This window comes from Nansenia antarctica (assembly GCF_963989245.1).
Source record: "Nansenia antarctica genome assembly, chromosome: 5".
Lineage (NCBI taxonomy): Eukaryota > Metazoa > Chordata > Actinopteri > Argentiniformes > Microstomatidae > Nansenia > Nansenia antarctica.
The window spans coordinates 18,311,473-18,333,166 of record NC_137690.1 but is presented as its reverse complement, the minus strand read 5'-3'; the positions used below and the strand labels follow the sequence as shown (position 1 = coordinate 18,333,166).

General features: G+C 43.6%; 2 protein-coding genes across 3 annotated transcripts; one reads left to right on the top strand and one right to left on the bottom strand.

Moving 5' to 3' along the window:
• Positions 1-1,425: 1,425 nt before the first annotated feature.
• Positions 1,426-8,924, bottom strand: rnf34a (ring finger protein 34a). Of its 2 annotated transcripts, none has more exons than XM_080532145.1 (7): positions 8,871-8,924; positions 7,024-7,242; positions 5,440-5,820; positions 4,788-4,850; positions 3,963-4,152; positions 3,676-3,705; positions 1,426-1,898 (listed from the first exon to the last, which is right to left on the bottom strand). In XM_080532145.1, the coding sequence occupies exons 1-7, from the start codon at positions 8,871-8,873 to the stop codon at positions 1,711-1,713; spliced, it is 1,074 nt and encodes a 357-aa protein (XP_080388271.1). In that variant the 5' UTR covers positions 8,874-8,924; the 3' UTR covers positions 1,426-1,710. The 2 variants fall into 2 exon arrangements, with proteins under 2 accessions (XP_080388271.1, XP_080388270.1); XM_080532144.1 differs by having other exon boundaries at positions 8,818-8,907.
• A 651-nt stretch (positions 8,925-9,575) lies between these two features.
• On the top strand, positions 9,576-17,192 carry anapc5 (anaphase promoting complex subunit 5). The gene is made up of 17 exons (XM_080532628.1): positions 9,576-10,059; positions 10,162-10,241; positions 10,396-10,505; positions 10,804-11,056; positions 11,232-11,298; positions 11,421-11,522; positions 11,744-11,934; positions 12,083-12,164; positions 12,502-12,594; positions 12,707-12,888; positions 13,041-13,176; positions 14,055-14,129; positions 14,226-14,347; positions 14,447-14,554; positions 14,797-14,944; positions 16,327-16,483; positions 16,629-17,192. The coding sequence occupies exons 1-17, from the start codon at positions 9,859-9,861 to the stop codon at positions 16,838-16,840; spliced, it is 2,319 nt and encodes a 772-aa protein (XP_080388754.1). The 5' UTR covers positions 9,576-9,858; the 3' UTR covers positions 16,841-17,192.
• The last annotated feature ends 4,502 nt before the right edge of the window (positions 17,193-21,694 follow it).

Here is a 21,694-nt window from a genome sequence, read left to right as displayed (position 1 = left end):
GCTGTCCACTTCCAGACAAAGGTATCATTTGACTTACAAAACACCAGTGGCTCTATAAGCAGAATTGAAGCTTGACATTTTGATGATGTATTAGTCACAAGCAGACGTAAAATAAACAGTCAAACCAATGTTAATTTCTTAATTAAAATCTTTAATTACCAAAATAAAAAGTTCAACATTCCCAAATACAAAGACCAGACCTTGCACACTATTTGTATAACACACACACTTCCAAAGGAAGGTGCAACCTGCTCAGCAACTGCAGTCGCTTGCATGTGACATCTTTTCTGAAATAGCAGCAGCGGTGACTTTGTGTGACTTAGTACAGTGCTTGGAGAGAGCAGGAGGAGAACTCTGATCAGAAGGATAACAACTCAAACCCAGACATACAACCTTATGTCTTCATGCTCTCCTCATAAGGGGACAGACAGCTCAAGCAAACCAATGCTGCAACGATACATTTTGAATCACCTGACAGAGAAACTTAACTTTAATAATAAACTAACCCAGTCTGAGGGACATCTTCAATAATCTGATATTACACATTCAAATAAAATGGAAAAAATATATAGATATGTACATCTCAGTGATACAGTATGAAACATTATATGCAACTGTACAGCAAGTCACTTTTCCTCTATATACTTTATATACCACAAGTGTCAGTTAACTTGTAGCTATCTATTTGAATAGTTAGTTCTGTGTGTTAAAACCACAGTAATTCATCAACTCAAAACATTGGACACATCATCACAAGTTCTCTGCACTTCATAAAGCACATCCACAATTAGGTTGGTATAGAAACAAAGGAAAAACAGGGACATATTTAAACGAGTTAGCACCTGTTTTCTGCTTTGTTTTTTTAACTTAACACTGTCAGTGCGAAGTTGGAACAAGATGAAGAGCAGATAATAAAATGGGGATATTGCTGTAATGAAAAAAAGAAAGCATGTGACAGATTGTCTCTGTCGTACCATAATAAACAGACATCCCAAGGTTTAGTCACTTGGATGGGAGCAGTGAGTGAGAAGCATGAGCGGATAAGACATTCCTTTTTTTGGCACCTAATTCACTCCCTCCCAATTCTTCTTCTGCAGTGCAGTATGATTTATTTGTTGATGTTACTAAGATATGCAGCAACTGTTTTGACGGAGTGCTCTGCTTAGTGTAATGCTACAGTTCATAGGCAGATTCAAAAGTGAGAAGTCATGTTAGACAACATTGAACACCTCACATTCATATTTAAGTTCACATTTGTAAGAAATGCATAACGACATAGATATCTAGGGAATTAGTACATTAAAGATGTGTTTTAGGGAATGGAATGGATTCACATGAGGGCAAAACATTGCCCTTCTTTTTATTGGTCACTCTCCCCCCCGCCCCCGCCCCCGCCCCAAAAAAAAGTGAATAAAAACACTGCATTTCTCATATTCATGTTTAAATGTGCAAATAATGTAAGCGTAATGTAATAATAATGTATGGATTGTTAAGATTCCCAGTTGCATTGTTGGTTAAGGGCGCAGTTTCACAGTCTGGTCTGTGGCAGAGCGGGGAGAGATCTGTTTCCCTAGAGGCGTGTGTGTGTGTGTGTGTGTGTGTGTGTATGTATGTGTGTGTGTGTGTGTGTGTGTGTGTGTGTGTGTGTGTGTGTGTGTGTGCGTGCGCATGTTGCGGAGGTTTGTAAGACCATGGTGGTGGGTTGAAACATTAAGACTTGAAGACGTGCACGGCTCTCACGACATACTGCCTGCAGATGGGGCACTCGCTCATCCGCTTGCCACACTTGGTACAGGTGACCATGTGACCGCACTCCAGGAGAACACAGTCGATCACCGCGTCCATGCAGATCCTGCACAGGTTGTCGTCACTGTTGGTCAGCTGCGCCTTTTCGCTATCTGGAGGAAACCAGAAAAGGGAAGGAGTCAAGAGTAGAAAGCAAATAACGCTCAATATACACTCACCCAACACTATACTAATTCTGGGTAGGGCCTCCCTTTTCTCTCAAAACAACCTCAATTCTTTCTGGCATTGATTCCACAAGATGTTGGAAACTTTCCTTATATCCATGATGACATCACGCAATTCCTGCCGATTTTTCAGGTGCACTTTCAAGCTGTGAATCTCCCTTACTACCACATCCCAAAGGTGTTCTATTGGATTCAGATCCGGTGACTGGGAAGGCCACAGAAGAACACTGAGCTCATTGTCATGTTTATGAAACCAGTTTGAGACAACTTTTGCTTTGTGACATGGTGCATTATCATGCTGGAAGTAGCAATTAGAAGATGGATACATTGCGGCCATGAAGGGATGCACATGGTGAGCAACAATACTCAAATAGGCTGTGGCATTCAAGCGATGATTGATTGGTATTAATGGACCCAAGTTCCTAATGAAGTGTTCAGTGAGTGTAGAACAGGACACACAATGGTGCAACAAAATGCAACAAAATGATGATGTCATGCCCTGAGGAAGTAGAAGACAGTAACACCAACTTGAAGAGCTCACTGAAATAACTCCTTTTATGCTCGGTGCTTTATCTTGGAAAGGTCATGGTTGGAACAAACCAGCAGGCAAGCTCAACACAGTCTACAGAAAATGTCACTGTCGGAAGTAAAAATGGGTTGTCATGACAACAGGACCTCCTTCACCACCTAACGATGTTCGAAATCAAAACCCCATGACAGCTTACAACTGGAGAGCTTTATATAAATAGTACGCACATTACATGTGTACAATAAATAGCTGTTCTGGACTTGTGGTACTGTACATGTAATGATGCCTTGATGACTGATACTGTATAAGGCAATGTCTAATGGCTAGGAAAAGCTCCCCACAGCCAGAGGTTAACTCGAATGGACAGTGGAAGGACTTGAATTGGAAGTGCAGTCCAAACATGTGATCCCTGGCCTGAGCTTTCTTCACATTCACAATAAATCAAGTTTGAGAGACGGTATCACCCAATAGCACTGCTGCAGCGCTGCATTATTCCACCATCACGACTGCAAGCAAAAACGCCACAAAGGATGAGGTCTTCTACTGTCTACGGAGGATCGGGTCACTCATACCACAGTCGATGGAATGAGGAATGGTATCAAACACAAGTGATGAGCAGTGAGGCCCTACTCCTGATTTCGACCTCCACCAGCCTCTACATGCATCACTAGGGGTTCAGGGAGTGGACTGGACGGATGCCTGTGTTTCATGCAGGCTGAGGCGCGATGGGATGATGAGCCACAGACAGCGGGAGTGACCAGGGGTGCATCTGGACTCTTACCTCCGATTCCGCCATTGCAGATGGGAGGGGGAGGGGGAGGGGGATAGGCAACCACTTGTGTGGAAGGAGTAAAGCAACGGTACTTTTAATAAATGACATTCTGATAAGAACTGTAAAAATAATTGAACTCAGAATCAACTCCTTGAACGACACTCAATTATTGGGATTCAGACTTGGAACTCCCAACGCCTTGAATCAAATCATTTAGGGACCAGTGATGTTAGAGTAGGTGCAGTACCACAGATGGTCCTGAGCCTGAACATCATGGTCAGGGACTGAAGGGTTACATTTAGAGGGAGATCAACAGCTAAGTATATTTTCTATTCCTGTTCCAAAGTCTGCACATATGAAAGTTGCATCACAAAAGCATAAGACACCGAAGGATGACATCTTACCTGCAGTTATAGCAGTGCTCACATTCTCCACTGGAAAAAAAGAAAAGAAAAGAAAAACATTAAATTCAGATAGATAAACAACTTTGACCTACTAACGACTAATAAAACATATGGGAGATAACAGGCCAGTTGCAGCAAACAATTTGTAACACAATGATGCTGGATCATTTCCAATCAACGGGTTTTCCTTTTCAATAGAGTTGATCAGTTTAACAAACACTGACATTGCTGGACAAGCCTGAGAGAAGTTAGAAATGAGAGCTCATGGCCCCAGTGTTGGTACTCACATGACATCCGGTTCACCTCCGTCTCTCTGTACAGTCGACTGACCCGCTCCACCAGCTCCCACTTCTCACAGCACCCTGAATAGTTGACAAAGTTCCGTGCCAGGATCTCCTTCAGCTGCCTGACGGACAGGCCCTCGATGTCCCTCTGGCTGGAGATGTCTGAGAGGGAGGCCCGGGCTCGCCGCCGTGTCTGGGGATGATGGGGGGGGGGGGGGGGACCATTAGACACACAGGACGACACACACTGCCCTGAAGAGAAGAGGGGCCATTAAGATAACCACAACTGAGAGATGCTCCCTACGCCTGGGCCACTTTGCCAGACGTCCTCAGCAGCGTGTGTGTGTGTTTCATTTCGCCCCCACAGCCCGCTTGAGCTGCGCGTCTCACACTGTGATGCTGCTCTAGCCTGTTAACATGGACGCTGAAATGACACACATGCGCTGCTGAGGTAGAGGTATCCAGTGTGGCCCAGGCGTTATGCTAGAGGGAGGGGGCGCATAGCAAACTCAGCTAGGGACTTCACATCAACACCACACCAGACCAGACCAACACAGTCCTAGTAGCGGTGGCCTAATAGTGAGTTGGACTGGATCAGAACCTCATGAGTTCAAATCCCACTTGAGAACACCACCACCTTGAGTAAGGCACTTAGCCCTAAGTTACTCCAGGGAGACTGTCCCTGTAATCTCTAAATTGTAAGTGTAAAGCATCTGCTAAATGGTTAAAATGTACACGTCATGTACACACACATTCAACAGTGGCTTATTCAGGATGGTACGACGTTCATGACTTGAGCTACTGAAGAGAGTGAGGAGTGATATTCACCTCAGGTGTGTGTTCACTGGGTTCCAGGTTCATGAGGGAGACAGACGTGGCGTCACCTACATCCTGCAGTAAAAAAAAGAAAAAAAACACACAACATAAACACATGACTGAGGCATACTGAGAGAGAGCAGTCATCTGAGGATTAGGATTAGTCACCCACCGCGTGGCCCATTGATACCTTGGGAACTACAATGCTTACCTTCCAGTCAAGCTTGTTCTGCTGCTCTCTGCAGTGGCTGAGCCGGTACAGACAGTGCAGGTATTTATAGATGTGACCCTTACAATGATTCAGCCAGACCTCAGGAGTGAGCTGTCAGTTTCAGATCAGTCCTAATGCCTTTCTTCTTCTCTCTCTTACACACACTCTCTCTCTCTCTCTCTTTCTAACCTCTTGCCCGTCTCCTCTCTAGTATTACTAGCCTCCATTTATCTGACTCTGTTGTTGTCTCTAGCGAAGACTGTAAATCCAGTCATACCACCAGTGCTCATTGCTAGATGTCACAAATTCACTAATTCCTCCTACATGGACTTAATTGTTTATGCTGTTATTATGCATGTGTCTTCTGTGCACACCGAGCTGGTATAAGCATAAGAGTGTGTTGTAGGTGCCAGGTTAGTGGTCCCACCCTGAGCTGATGCATGCTGTGCGTACCTGGTTAGTGGTCCCTGAGCTGCTCCTGCTGAGCGGCTCCCCCTGAGAAGCGGAGAGTGCGGACAGCTCGGAGGCGGAGCGCGCCGCTGTGGGCGGCGGGGTGTACAGGGAGCGGGAGTTGAGGCTGGCCGTGTCGGGGTTGCCCGCGGCCCCCCGGTGACACAGCACCAGGTCCACCAGGTCCTCTTTCTCCCTGCAGGTGTCTGTGGGGATGTTGCGGAGCAGCAGGTACTGCCGCAGGTCTTTGACCCGCAGTCGCATGAGCTGCGGCCGCCGGAAGGCCGTGGCCTTCAGCAGGTGACATGTGGCACACATGCGCAGGTTCTCCTGTAGCACAGAGCACAGCGAACAGAAGCTCTTCTTACAGTCGCTGCAGATGTGCTGAGGGTGAGACGGAGAGAGATAATTAAACATGGAAAGTGGAAACAGTCATGCAAAGTGACGTGGACTGGATTGTACTGTACTGTACAGGCCCTCCTGGGGCACACAGGTTTGCCAACTCTGTCCAGTATCACAACATAAAATATTAAATAAAAACATTCTCCACTTGAATTTTTTTCTCCAATTAATCATAAGAATGGATGATTCAATTATACCTAATTCAAGATGATTAAACATAAAATGAGCCTGTAATTGAAGCAACACTGATGGTTTATCTCCAATGGAACCATGAAGCAGTGTAGGGCATGGGCAGATGACAGTAAAGAAGGGTATCAGAGCTCAAGCAGGTCATAAGGAAGCAGATCAATGGTTTTACCCCGTAACTGCATTTTTGAATCATCCACATCTGTTCCCCTCCCTCCCCAGACAGACTGGATGCAGTTCATTTCTTTCATGCCACAAACATCAAACAGTAATATGCAAGCGGCGGGATTAGGCAATCTGTTGGCATGGCGACTGAGAGTAGCAAAGGGAACAGACAAGAGTAAAGGAATGCAACCCTGTGCTACACGGACCATGACCTCCCTCCACCATGGCAACATCTGACTGGGGGGGGGTCAGTCTGACCAGATATTTGTCCATCCTATTGTGTTTCTGCTCTCGCCAAGTTTCATGACGTAACTGTCCATATTTAGAGCCTCTTATCTTGGCTCCGTCTGAGCTCCTATCAGATTACATGGAAGGAGGATGTAACCAATCCACACTGAACATCACAACACAACATTGTCTACATGTGTGTATCTGTGGGAGATTGAGTGGTGACATTAGTATGATAAGGTAAGTAGATAATAAATAATAAAAAAAAGAACATGAGCACTAGGCTGTTGAATGACCAAATCAAGGAAAATCGACTGGTCTTTCCAGTGGCTATGGAAACAAGGAGGAGGAGCCCTGCTTTGGTTTGGATTGTTAAATGAGAGGCGCTAAAAACAAGTTAAACGTGTGGTGCAATACTTAAAGAAAAAAGAAAAAAAGAAAGTGAGGCATGTGAGGCATGTGGGGGAAATAAACAACTTTCAAAAAGAAGCCTAGGCACTCACTTGTATACAATGGATATGTTTGACATTTTTTTGTGTATTTGTATTTCACAGGCCTCTAAATGTTGCCTACAGTAGCTGATCAACCATGCACCCCATCACCTACCTTCCTCCTGAAGACAGAGAAGGCCTGGCCACAGGCCTTGCATACAAGGTTGGGGCTCCCTGAGGTTGTGGGTGGGTAAGTGGAGTATCCCGCACTAGGGGCAAATCGGAAGGGTCCTGCGCCTGCTCCGAATCCAGGCTGTTGGCCTCTCACTGCCCCTGTGCCCATGACTTCATTCAGCAGACCACAGCATGAAGCCCACATGGACGAGGCCCCCGCCTGACAATCAGAAAACACACACACACACACCTTGTTAATGTTAATGTTAATGTTAATTTTGTTAATGTTAATGTTAATTTTATTTATAATGCGCCCCCCATCCAACTTTTACATCGGCCCGGGGCGCAGCCCGGGTAAAGGAACAGATAAAGACAAGGACAAGGAACACAGAAAGCAAACAGACACAGACTACTTAAACGAACATCTCAAGGGATACAATTTACAACAAATAGGGAGTAGACTTAGGGAACATCATTGACGAAGATCAGATGACCTTGCTGTCAAACATAACCAGCAGTCACACCCACAAGCCTCCCAGTGTTGAGCAAAGTCCCATCTGTGCAACACCAAATATCATACAGAATCAATCAATGATACCCTACAACAGATTGGGGTTTAGACTGGGATGTGGTGCACAAAGGTTATTTCACGTTTGATAACATCTTCTAAAAATAGAGCAGTCATGGAAACAGACCACCATACTAATATTATAAACCACAGGAGCTGAATATGGGAAGCTGCCGGCAGCACTTTGTTATGGCTGAGGAAATGAAAGACAAACATGGACAGGGAGTGCAGCAGACCAACCCTACCACATGAACACATCCATAATGGTCACTCTGAATGGGCCATTCTGTCTGTGGGGGAACGTGTGTGGGAGAGAGTGGTCAAATGATAACTATATCAGATAATCGCTCATACCATAATTACTTCGATGAGTGGCTTCAAATGATCACATGTGTATATTATTGTTTTTGCCTAGATTAACATGCATTGATAATACCACAAATTCAATTTCATTTCAGTTCAGGCTCTCTACTGCTGTGCAGTAGTCAAATGAAAGAATAGATTTACTCATGCAACAGGTACTTTTGTGCATAATTGGTGTATTCTCGTTAGTAGTCGTTACACTTCTGTTTAAATGTAATGCAAGTGAGTCTGCATACAATGTAGGTTGCATTGTTAGTAAGAAAACACCTCACACAGACAGGTGTTTGTGTGCAGAACATTACATTCCAAAACGTATTGACTGAAGGCTTGCTTCCAAGGATTTAGCAGGATTGATGTGCTATAGATATCAGTCAGAATATCATTAATGAGAAAAGACAAAAAACGTAATTCTTCTGTGCTTTGTAAAGCTGGTTTGACTAGAAAGGCTTGGCTCCATAATAGACCTCTGCTCCTTTTGGTAGTGCCTGGGCATCATCAATAGTTAACGGAATATCTTTAATTATCTATCATGTTTGATACATAAAGAATACATTCTGCAGATAGAGAATATATTCTGCAGATTACTAGCTTTGTAGGAGCGTAGCTCCCATCCAAGTCCAACCTAGCTACAACTAGACATCTTGTTCAGATGTATACATAGCTAAAAGTCTAGAGTCCATATCTCGCTTCAATAACAACACAGCGAGCAAAGCTAGTCAGCTAGCTCGTTAGCTGGCTTTCATGATATTTTCTGACAAGCTTTTAAACTTAGCAAACGTTAGCTACCTTGAAAACCAGTAGCTGACAGCAATCGTGAGTCAAGACACTGGACTTCAAATAAGTATTAGAGAAACAAATCTCTACCTTCATAGCAACCCCGGGTTGTGGAATTTGTGGAAATAAATGTGTAGTCTGACCATTGCAGCAACCCAGGGTCCTCCTCACTTCATGACGTCCTCCTTCTTCCTCCCGTGTCTGTCAGAGGGTCGGAGCTGGACAGCGAAACTGACTTGATGCATACAATTCCACCAATCACAACAACACCTCGTGCATCAGTCTCTATACACTGTCCAATCGTAACAAAATCTGGTGCATCAGTATCTACACACCGTCCAATCACAATCGAGAGGCGTTTACTTTTAGTGCTGCTGCTCCACTGCTTTACTGCTGTTATCCACACAGCATAAAAATAATAATAGAACAATAGTAATCAATAAAACACACAATAGCAATAAAATAAACTACATAATAAAACAATAATAAACCATACAATCCAAGGGGCATAGAACAAAGATAAACAAAATAACTAAATAATATAAGAATTACTATAAGATTCAAACATGCCTTTACCCAAACAGCGGTGTGTTTGGTGTGCCTTTCCTTTACACTATTGTATTGTAATCTCTCCTAGGTATTAAATGAATATGTATTTTAGAATGACCACGAAAACTGTTTCGTGGTGTGTTTGTTTTTTTGTTGACGAGACCAATCGAGTGCTCTGTATTCCACCCGTTGTACTGATGCGATGTGCTTACGTCAAAAGAGGGGGACGGGAGGAGGGCAGTTTGAAGCGTTCGGCTTTTCGTGTCAGTAAACATATCGTGAAACAGGAATATACAGCCTGCAAATAATGCCTAGTATACTGTCGCATGCACCATAATGCTACGGATAAGTCAACGTGATTGCAACAGATATCGAGATGTATCCAACCAGTCTCATAGAGTAAAGCAGCCTTACATTTGCTGAGTGACTTTGCTACTAGAAAGTGAGCCCGCGTAGGTTTGGGTCAAGCAACCACATCATGGTCTGCGAGCTGTTAGTGCATGTATTTCTGGAGTATCTGGGCTCGTTCAAGTCTTGTCTGCGATAGCTTTGCGAAGTGAGCTAATTGCCCCCTTTTGAACAATGGCGAGCGTACATGAAAGTTTGTATTTCAACCCAATGATGACCAATGGGGTGGTTCATGCCAATGTCTTTGGCATCAAAGACTGGGTCACGCCGTATAAGATCTCCGTTCTTGCCTTACTGTACGAGATGACTATTACGAAACCAAATGCTCTTCTGGAAAGAAGACGATTGAACAAACTTATTCTACCCCTACAACAGGTTGGCCTAGTTTATTGATTACCATTACCGATTAATTTCCACTGTCAACTATTTTGCAATCATGGATACGTTTCTCTGAGATATAACGGTTTTGTCCATCAGGGTCCCGACTTGACTCTTGGCCAATTTCTGAAGACTGTGGAACAGTGTTGCCCACAAACAGCATATGCTGTGAAACTCAGGTATGTATGGGATGTGGTCAGGCTCATTTTTAAGAGCTTCCTTAGTGTATCACTTGGTAGTCTTTTCTGTCAGGCAGTATTCTTGGATGTCAGTTAAATGGACCTGTTTTATTACATTATATCCATGTTTATCACAAAAATGTTTCCCTCAAAGGTTACATGAGATGGCTGATGGAGAGCTAAAGGACATGGAATACTTCTTTGCCACCCTTCCCACTCCTTTCAGTGCTCATGATTCTGAGGCTTATAAGACCAGCGTTGTTGGTGAGTTACAGTTTGTATTGCAGATGTGAATTATGCGTCTGTCAGGTCAGACTTTGGACTGCACAGAACATGGTGTCGAGGAATACAGACTCACATCCTTGGTTGGCGGACAGGGACAAACTCAGTTTCATATGCAGCTTATGACAAAGGTTCCAAAGGTCAAATGATGGTGTCAAAATCAATACCATGTCTTAGAGTGTGATGTTTTGAATGCTGATGATGATAACACTTCAGAGATTTCATGGAAAAGGCCTGCAGACAGAATGGAGTCATGACTGTGTCCATTTGATATTTTTAGGGCTGTTTATGAGACACATGCTTCTGGCCTACAACAAGCTGTCATTCAGCCAGGTGTACAAACTGTACAAGTCCCTGCAGCACTTCTACCACAGTCACTATGCCAAACCCAAAGACGACCAAGTGGAGCTGCCTCCGCTGGCCGATATGGACCTCACCAGCACACTGGATCCTGTGGGAGGAGAGGACCCTGTGGGGGAGAGGATGGAGAAGGAGGAGTTGGACACAGAAAAACCGCACGACTTAGAGCCTCGGTACGTCATTATATGCACATGCACATTTGATGGGAGTCAAAATAGGCTATAGGGCCTCAGTAGCACTGTGCAAAGTCTTGACGGTGTGTAATGGTTGTCACCTGTGGGATAATGGTTATCAGCATATCCTGTGTATGTAACAAGCCTTTGGTTGATGTAATACTTGGTTTTATAGAAATGTGGACACCCCAAGCAATGGTCCCCTCTCGCAGAAGCAAGCAGAGTATTTTCTTGCTCGCCAGGTCAGTGAACCTTCTCATGGTAGTATGGGATTTCATCCCTGGTCTTTTTTTAACTTGGACATCGGTTGACTGTTGTATATTTGTAGGAACTAAGTGGTGGTGTTATGGTGCTGTCCCCCTAGGCATACCTTCTGAAGAACGACGAGAACAAGGCCCTGAAGCCAGCCGCCCTGCAGGACGAGTTGAACAACATGCTGAAGTTCAACCCTGACTTCGCTGAGGCGGTGAGGCTCGGCGGTCACTGGGCCACAGTCCACCAGAAACCTCGACAGGAAACGTCCAGAAATAAGGAGCAATATGTGAACTGCTATTGATCAAATTAGAAGCCGGACCGTTTGAAGTCACCCAGGGAAAGGCCACCGCTCTAGGCATCTTCAGTGCAAAATGGTGAAATCTGATTGGGTCTGATGTTGCTTTTGTGTGTTTTTTTGTGTCTCTCTTGTAGCATTACCTGAGCTACTTAAACAGCATGCGGGTCCAGGACATCTTCATCTCCACCCACAGTCTGTTACATTACTTTGACCGCCTCATCCTATCTGGGAGCGAGGGCAAGAGTAACGGTGATGAAGGCTATGGTCGTAGTCTCCGCTACGCTGCCCTCAACCTGGCTGCACTGCACTGCCGCTTCGGACACTAGTGAGTATTGGTAGGCCCCCCATATGGCGGTGTATAGAAACCAAGGCCCCCCATATAGAAGTGGGTAGAAACCAATACCTAACCCTAACCCAGTAAAATTCTGGATTGTACATAACTACATCACTTTCTGTGTCAACCTTTAACTCAGTCAACAGGCTGACCTGGCTCTCAAAGAGGCTATCCGCATTGCCCAGGAGTCAAATGATCATGTGTGTCTGCAGCACTGCCTGGTAAGAGCTTTTACTCACAGACCCTCATAGTTTTGTGAACAAAGTATGTAGCCCTTATTGGTTTGTGGCCATTTCAGTGCCTGGTAGGGTTTAATCAGGTTTAATCAGCACATGGGATGTGTTAAATTGTTCTGTGTCTGTGTGCTGGGACGTAGGAAGTATATTTCGAAAGGATGCTGCCTAAAATGTTGTCAGTGGGTGTACTTCTTACTACGTGTGTGTGTGTGTGTGTGTGTGTGTGTGTGTGTGTGTGTGTGTGTGTGTGTGTGTGTGTGTGCGTGTGTGTGCGTGTGTGTGTGTGTGTGTGTGTGTGTGTGTGTGTGTGTGTGTGTTATAGAGTTGGCTTTACACCCTGGAACAGATGAAAGGATCTGACAGCTCTGTGCTAACAGAGGACTCTGTGAAAATGGCCGCCCACTTCTGTCTACCGGTACGTGTAGCATAAGCCTGAGTCATTGATTGAGTAGCAATGGCAGTTAGATTAATTTAAGCATTTACTAACCCTCTCACTACCATCACCCCTCTTTCTGTTTCTGTTTCAGTACCTGGGATCTTTGGGCATTCAGTCCCTGGTACAGCAGGGGGCGATACAGGGTAAGACTGCCCATGAGCTGATGGATGCACTAAAGGACACAGACATCCTACACTGGAAGCACAGCCTGTCAGAGCTCATAGACATCAGCCTGGCTCAGACTACATCCATATGGAGGATGTACGGCAAGAGGTTAGCCCCCTTCAGTCACCCATAGACTCTCTGTCCATGTGAATCCACCGGCACCTAACCACGAAGAGTACATCCAATTTCTGACATCAATTCAGTGTATATTTGCAAATGTGTCTGTTGTGTGTGTGTGTGTGCAACGTGTTGTCCACCAGCATGATGGCCCAGCAGCAGGCCCAGCTCCTCCTTAACATGAACAGCCTGGAGCAGGTCAACTTTGGTGTCCAGCAGAACAACACAGAGGCCTTCGCTGTAGCTCTCTGCCATCTGGCTGAGCTGCACGCCGAGCAGGTAGAGCATCTGACCCTGTGTTTTATCACTCAAGTCAAGTCTAGTCAACTTTATTTATATAGCACATTTACATACAGCAGCAGCTGAACCAAAGTGCTTCACAGATGTAAAACAGGTAAAGTGCAGGATATTAAATCAAATGCAACACAATACAAGATATGATAACAATTAAAATGGACTGCACTTATATAGCCATTTACCATTTAAAAGAAGAGAAGATAAAAAGGACTAAAAACAATAAAAGCCAGGGACCTAACGATGCCTAAGTGGGGGGGGAGGCCAGGGAAAACAGGTGGGTTTTTAGGAGGGATTTAAAAACCTCCAGGGTCTGAGCGGCCCGTACGTGGAGATCACTGACTTCTCTGGCTTCAGTCACCTCAGTCCGCCTGTCTCATCTACCTCAGTACTCGCTGTTATTAGACCTACCCTCTGACCTAGTGACAGTTGAATGAATGAATGAATGAATGAATGAATGGTCTTTATTGTCATTGATATAGTACAGGTACCAAACAACGAAATTTGGGAGGGGGGGCTCCCCTGGTGCTAGGAAAGAAAAAAAACAACAACAACAACAAAAAGAAGGGAAAGGAGCTGGTTTACACAAATAAAGGCTATGTACACTATCCACTATGCTATACTGTACAAATAAAACACTGTGCTGTACTCTATGCTATGCTATACCTATTCTAACCTATTGCTGTACTCTATGCTATGCTATACCTATTCTAACATTTCCTATTCTCTGCAACCTTATGTACCCTAGGGTTGTCATATTGCACATAGTGTTATTGCACATTCATTTAAAGTGTCGCAGTTTGGGTTCTTGTCTAGTCTTTCAGTGGCGGTTGCTTTTCATGCTCCTTGTCTCTCTCTTTCAGGGCCTGTATGGTGCCGTGTCAGAGATCCTGAAGCATCTTAAGGATCAGTTTCCCCCTCACACACAGCATGCCAAGGTGGGCACTTCTGAGCAATGGCACTGCCACTGACATGGATGAATGAAGTGGATTATAGTGAATGGTTTCTAATGGTTTGTTTCTATTGTGAACCAGCTCTGGATGCTATGTGACCTTAACATCCAGTTTGAGAGGGCTATGAATGATGGCAAATACCACGTGGCAGAGCCCCATGTGACGGCCATCACCGCCTTGAACAAAACAGAGGGTCTCTACAGGTGGGAGCAGAGGAATGTCCTAATGACGTAATACATGTTTTGATCACTGCCACCTTTGCCCACCTGCTTTGTGTGTGTGCCTGTGTGTGAACTTAACAGGAAAGCTCAAGTCTTGCAAGCTCTGAATCGGACAACTGAAGCATACAGTATCCTCCAGAAGCTTCTGCTGCACTGTGAGAAGACCAAGTGCACAGAGATGATCATCAGGTAGGCCAGATGAGGAACACCTTCTCTATCAGGTGACCTTGAGTTTGTGTACACTGTGCATACTGATGAGTTTGTCATGTGTGATTAGGGGTTTCTGAATTGTGTGTGTGTGTGTGTGTGTGTGTGTGTGTGTGTGTGTGTGTGTGTGTGTGTGTGTGTGTGTGTGTGTGTGGGTGTGGGTGTGGGTGTGGGTGTGGGTGTGTGTGTGTGTGTGTGTGTGTGTGTGTCTGTGTCTTCTGCAGGGTGATGCTGGCTACTGCTGAGTTGCATTGGGAGTCGTCTGGCTTCGCCACAGCTCTTCCTCTTCTGCTGCAGGCCTTGGCCCTGGCCAGACAACACCACCTCCAGGCCCTCTCCTCAGAGACCATCCTCCATCTGGCCTTCACCCAGGTCAGCAGGCCATACACACCTGCAATCAGAATGGAACCCACTGGCCATTACACACCATGTACAGTACAGGCCAAAAGTTTGGACACACCTTCTCATTCAATGCGTTTCCTTTATTTTCATGACTATTTGGTACATTGTAGATTCTCACTGAAGGCATCAAAACTATGAATGAACACATAGGAATTATGTATTTAACAATAAAGTGTGAAATAACTCTTATAAAGTGTGAAAAATATGTCTTATATTTTAGATTCCTCAAAGTAGCCACCCTTTGCTTTTTTGTTGTTAATAAAATAGTTAATAATAATATGTTATTATATATATATATATATATATATTTAATATTATTATTATATATTTTATTAACAACAACAAAAATATATTTTATTAACAACAAAAAAGCAAAGGGTGGCTACTTTGAGGAATCTAAAATATAAGACATATTTAGAGTTATTTCACACTTTTTTGTTAAGTACATCATTCCACATGTGTTCATTCATAGTTTTGATGCCTTCAGTGAGAAACTACAATGTAAATAGTCATGAAAATAAAGGAAACACATTGAATGAGAAGGTGTGTCCAAACTTTTGGCCTGTACTGTATACTCCTAGAACCACTACATATGCACGCACACAAACCTGACAGATAGGCTGCGTATGCAAAACAAAACAAGGAAATTCATGCTGGGTTATTGTCCCCCACCGATGACATCGTCCGTTCTCTGTCCGTTCATATGAGACATGCTTTTTCTCAGACACACAATGGGACGATGTTTACGAAACTTGGGTGAATTATGGGTCTTGCCATACAGATGCGGCACTCACAAAATTACACTGATTGGCCCAATTGTGACCAAACTATGATGAAAAATGCATTGATGAGAGACTGATGTTTTGAGGTTTTGAGATGATGCCAATTCATAATTAAAAACATCAAATAGCGTGCGAGAGAGAGAGATGTGGAGAGATGTGGAGAGCTAGGAATGTAGCCAAATATGTATATGTATATAGTTAGGAATGTAGCCGGTGGGCCTATAGCAAATTCAATTTTATTTGTATATATACATATACATGCACGAAATGTTTATGGCAGAGCAGCTCTCAGAGCAGATCAATCAACAACACAATACAGTGTAATTAGTAAAACATGTAAACATATGTAAACATGTAAACATAAATATAAACACTAAAGAATAGCCTAACGAATGCACCGTCATTTAATACCCTACCCGAAACGTTTATGAATAAATGTCTTGCTTCATTCACAGGCTTCTCCATCACTCTCCTTTTATAGATTAGCGCTATATCATTCGTGGTTGACAACACTTGTTTTTATCTTCTTTTAGGTAGGGTTTATTTAATGTGCCTCTCTCCTCTCTCCAGCTGATGTTAGGCGTTCCTGAGCAGGCTCTGGGTGTCCTTCAGGAGGCCATGGAGCCCATCCTGGCCCATGGAGCTGTCATGGATAAGGGCCGAGCCATGCTGCTGGCCGCCCGCTGTCAGATGGCCATGGCTGGGTCCAACGCAGGCAGGCACGCAGGTACCAGACTTCACCAACACAAAACGTTACATTATTTGTAACTTTTTGTGTTTGTTTGTTTCTTTTGTGTTTGTGGTTGTGAGGAAGTTGCCTTTAGAGTAGTCCTTCAATGTTGTACAATAGAGATTTCTTTCTCACCCTCCAGCTCTGAGTTTGGCTGTGCAGACCCTGGATGAGGCGGCTGCCTACTTCTCCCTGCTGGACTGTAAGGAGCGTCTGCGTGACATCCACTACCTACAAGCTCGGCTCCACCACACCCTGGGCCAAACCCCCCAACGGAACAAATGCGCCATGTTCTTTCGCCTGCTTGACCAAGAGCTCCAGTCGTCAGGGGCAGCAGTTGCCATGCGACTCTGAGTTGCCTCAAACATGCTTTCTTCATTTCACCACCTAAGACACATACGTGCTGTAGAAGAAGATAAAGTCATTGTCATAGACTTGTAATGTCTTGTTATGGTTTAAATTGATGCCTCCATTCCCCTATGTAAATGATGTGAGAAACAGCCTGTATTAGCAGCCCTATTTACATTACGAGACACATTGTGTTATAGTTTCTGTACAATACAGATTTTTACAATACAACATTTTACCAAGTTTGTTACTCCTTTTTTGTTTACATTACTGACTACCTAGAAATCAATACTCATGTATTTACTGTACCATTTGAAAAAAAATTGTCAATGACAGCCACTAGATGGCGATCACAGTGTGAAAGAACGAGTTACCCTGGATTTCAGACTACCACTGGGCAAGATACCCACTAATGTTTGATGGAAGCACAGTCTACTATAAGGTTCAATCCTCTATTGATAATACTGATATCTCCAACTTCAGTGACCATCTGAGCCTTCGGTGTGTTCCTTTGACTATTAAATAAATGCATACGTTCAGTCATGTATCGTCAACATGTGCTTTTATTTACTTCAAAGTCACAATGGTGGGCATGATGGAGCCTGTGTGTCGTGTGTGTGTGTGTGTGTGTGTGTGTCGTGTGTGTGTCGTGTGTGTGGGTGGCCAAAGGCTGTCAGACAGATTTACAGCACACAGGATGTGCATCTGTAGATGATAACAGATGATCTAGAGCTGTCGGGGAGAGGCATATTTACCCACTACTATTTGATTAATGAGAGTAATATGCAGTATGAGAGCCAGGCAGAAGACAAATGGGTTTTAGAAGGTACAGTGATTTTTATTTTGCTGTAAGCATACCAATGAACAAGGGGATACTTTTAGTGTAGGAAGAGTTCCTAGAGGGAGCCTTGGGATCAGTCTTGGGATGAAATGAGTTAGTTCTATTCACCAGAATGGAAATAACTGAACCATGGCAACCATCGCATTGTTCTTTAACTGTTAGTTTACAGTATCAGTCTTTTGTGGATCAAGTGTCTTCTTCATCTTCTGGATGAATTCAACATCATCACATCACATTGGAGGAAGTGCAGTTGCAGTGAATGAATGTCTCAGGTTGCAGCAGAAGGAAGTGCAGTTGCAGTGAATGAATGTCTCAGGTTGCAGCAGAATTGGGTGTCTATCATGACTGCACCTACAGTAGCTTTACTCTTTAGTCCACAATAGCATTCATCCAACGCAGGGTTCTTATGCAACCATTTTGAACAACTTTTCAATATCCTTAATTCCCCATTTGGTTTACATAAAAAGATTAAAGTTAGACATTACCTATATTAGTACAGTAATCCTAATGCTGAAAAGTAGCAGTGCTGCATACCCAGCCTTAAGCTATGAAGTAAGTGAGTGTTATATAGAGTGGTATGACTCTCTAATCCCTTGACAAATACAAAGCATAGACGATTTTGTTACTTAGTAGTGAGCTATTTATGGCAGCAGCTTAACCAACATATGGCCAAAAGATAAAACGTTTTATCACCAAATATTCATGCTCTCACCAGGTAGATGAGCGAGATGTAGAGACTTATACACAGAATCAAAGATAGAGAAAGTTTGTTTGAAATTAGGTATTTGTGCCCAATAACCACAGACCCCCGTGTGGGGTCTGAAACAGAACCTGTGAGGCAGACTGGTATTTAACATCCCTTCCCCCCATACTCTGTAGCTGCCCCACATCATTACATCTGTTTACCCTGCAGAGAGTTATTGCTCTGAGTCAGACTGCTCGTGTTTGGCTGCTTGTCACCTCTCTTTAAACAAATGGATCACAGAGTTCCATGAAACACAAGGCAGAGGCTGTCTGTATAAATAGATACAGAAAATTGAATAACTCATTCCCTCCAAATATTTGTGCATGCAAATGTTTTGTGTGTGTGTGTGTGTGTGTGTGTGTGTGTGTGAGTGAGTGTGTGTGTGTGTGTGTGTGTGTGTGTGTGTGTGTGTGTGTGTGTGTGTGTGTGTGTGTGTGTGTGCGTGCGTGCGTGCGTGCGTGCGTGCGTGCGTGCGTGCGTGCGTGCGTGCGTGCGTGCGTGCGTGGGTGTATGGGTATGTATGTGTGTGTGTGTATGGGTATGTATGTGTGTGTGTATGGGTATGTATGTGTGTGTGTGGGGGGGGGGGGGGTTGAGGTGGTGGGGGGTAGTTCTTAGCTGAGGTGCAGTTTATGCAAATATCTTTCTATTCACATAAACAGTGTCTTAGAGAGTGAGAATGGAATAGACAGACATTTGTCCAAACAGTGTTTGCCCTTTTAGAGAAAGAGAGAAGGACAGAGAGATTGATGATGGTGAGATGCAGCTGTGTGGGGTAGTCTACAGTACTGTGTCTCTTCATCAGACACAACACTAGATGGGGCGTGTGCTCAGTGGTGGTAGTTGTCCTCTGCAATGTCCTTCCTCCTCTCAATGTGAACCTCAAGATTGGCACAGACTCAGGCCAGAGCTTCTTTGGGGATCACAGTACACCAGGGAAATGTGAAATTAATAATACAATCATAGTGTCATGGTTGCCTAATTGCTGCATCAGAGGATTGAAAATGAATACTGTCTATCATTGTATGAAATCTATGGCTTCATTAGTCATCGTTGCCCAGTTAACCATGGGAGGTGTGCTGCTGTCAGAATACATATGAGACTCCGCTCTCACTGGGAAGCAGAGATAAGCAAACAGCAGGGCCAGAGATATCTAGAAGCCAGGTTATAGACAACATGATACTGGATGGATTTATATGTCAAGTGTAAAGTTAGAAGTTGTGTTTTTTGCGCAAAATGTAGTTGAATTACCCAGTGTCATTCTCATGGAGATGTATGCTATATATCTACAATAGATAAAGCTTGTAGAGTATATTTGAACTTGAAGAAGCCAGGTACATAACTCTATAAGATACTAAACTCCTCAAAAAAAGTTTGGAAACGTTATTTCGGTCGATTATTCCTCCCCTTTAATAATACCAATTGGCATTGTATTTTATATCGTTGGAAAGCCTGATTAGTCTTTACAACGAGATACAACTTGTAAGGATCATGCATTCGTGGAATGAGAAACACAGCTAAACGTGAGGGTAGGGGCCCAAAAAAATGTGCCAAAATCCCCAGCAATATTCAATGATGAACTTGTCATCAATGAAGGCAATCTCAATGCAGTGAGATATCGGAATGATATTCTGGAGCCAGTGGCAATCCCATATCTCCAGAATCTGGGACCTAACTCCATCCTCCAGGATGACGATTCTCGCCCCCACAGAGCCAGGATCATCACAGAGTACCTCCAAAATTTGGGAGTGGAGAGGATAGAATGGCCTGCCATGAGTCCAGACCTCAACCCAATTGAACACTTGTGGGATCAGCTTGGACATGCTGTATGTGCCAGAGTGACCAATGCAACCATGTTGGCTGACTTGCGGCAAATCCTGGTTGAGAAATGGGATGCCATCCCAAAGCAGTGTGTGACCAGGCTGGTGAACAGCATGAGGAGGAGGTGCCAAGCTGCTGTGACTGTGTATGGATCTTACACACGCTACTGAGGTCCCTGACAGTGTAAAATGAATAAAGTGTAAAAATGTGTTGTTTTTTCCTTATTACTGTGGGAGAGTGCAATCATCCACCCACACGTTTAGCTGTGTTGCTCATTCCACGAATGCATGATCCTTACAAGTTGTACCTCATTGTAAAGGTGACTAATCAGGCTTTCCAACGATATAAAATACAATACCAATTGGTATTACTAAAGGGGAGGAATAATCTACCGAAATAACGTTTCCAAACTTTTTTTGAGGAGTTTATATTGCCGGTCTCTTGGCATACTTGTCTTTTCAGCTATTCAGAACCCCCTAAAGGAAAAGTGCACTTTGATAGAGAGGAAGTATTTAGGCTGAGTCCCAAATTTGTGATTTATTGGCTAGTTGACTTTCTATACATCACTGGACAATGGAAGCAGAGGCAGTTCAATGGCTTCAGTGATGGACCCATTTGGACCTGTTTGTAGAAGACACAGCTGTCGCCAAATGCCACGTCTTGCCAAGATTAGTTAGAACCTGCTGGGTATTTTGTTCTTCAGGCAGTCACAAACTTTTAAGCTGTGTGAAATTGTACTTGTAACTAGGCATAATGTAACTACAATTAACCTTTTGTGCAAAGCATGACTGTAAAACCTTTCATAGATACATTGACTTACATGATAGCACCATGTCACTGTATACTCAGCAGTTCTTTGGTGACAGCTATTGGCACACAGAAATACAGAGAGGTCCCTACAAATCAGAGGGAACAGTCTGATATTTTTACCGTAACATGTAAAAATAGTATCTTTGTTCAAAAATGTTTAATAACAAGCATGGCAACAAGCAAGGCATAAGAACAATGCATGTTTAAAAAAATATATCTGCAAATGTATTTTTAGAATACACTATACATTCACTTTACCTCTACTGTCTTACTCGATATTAAACATGAACGATTTCATTTCTATGAGTCTTTCTCAACACTCTGCATCACAAAAAATAGAAAAATACCATTTGAATAGGTCCATGGCAGCAAATAGGCCGCAAATAACTGAGCCCTTACCAACAGACCCATATAGGCAATGGTCAGAGTTTAGATGAAATCAGAAAACAGATATCACAGTTGTCAGATACAGATTCTACAGATCAGAGTCTGCTTCCTCATCAAAAGAAAGATGTAGTTAGTTACCAACCTGTAAACAACATCTTCATAAGGCAGGTGGTAGACCTGAGGTGGCCGTCATGGAGTTCTCAGTGACCAGCAATGGTATTTGACATGTTTTAAATACGAAAGACCATAATTCCTT

Excerpts from the sequence above, each read along its gene's own strand:
- rnf34a (XM_080532144.1), bottom strand. Across the intron at positions 4,851-5,439 it reads GCTCAGGGACCACTAACCAG|GATGTAGGTGACGCCACGTC; the intron begins GTACGCACAGCA and ends TTTTTACTGCAG. Across the intron at positions 1,899-3,675 it reads GAGCACTGCTATAACTGCAG|ATAGCGAAAAGGCGCAGCTG; the intron begins GTAAGATGTCAT and ends GGTTTCCTCCAG.
- anapc5 (XM_080532628.1), top strand. The coding sequence starts at position 9,859 with ATGGCGAGCGTACATGAAAGTTTGTATTTCAACCCAATGATGACCAAT. Across the intron at positions 10,506-10,803 it reads TTATAAGACCAGCGTTGTTG|GGCTGTTTATGAGACACATG; the intron begins GTGAGTTACAGT and ends TGATATTTTTAG. Across the intron at positions 11,057-11,231 it reads CCGCACGACTTAGAGCCTCG|AAATGTGGACACCCCAAGCA; the intron begins GTACGTCATTAT and ends TTGGTTTTATAG.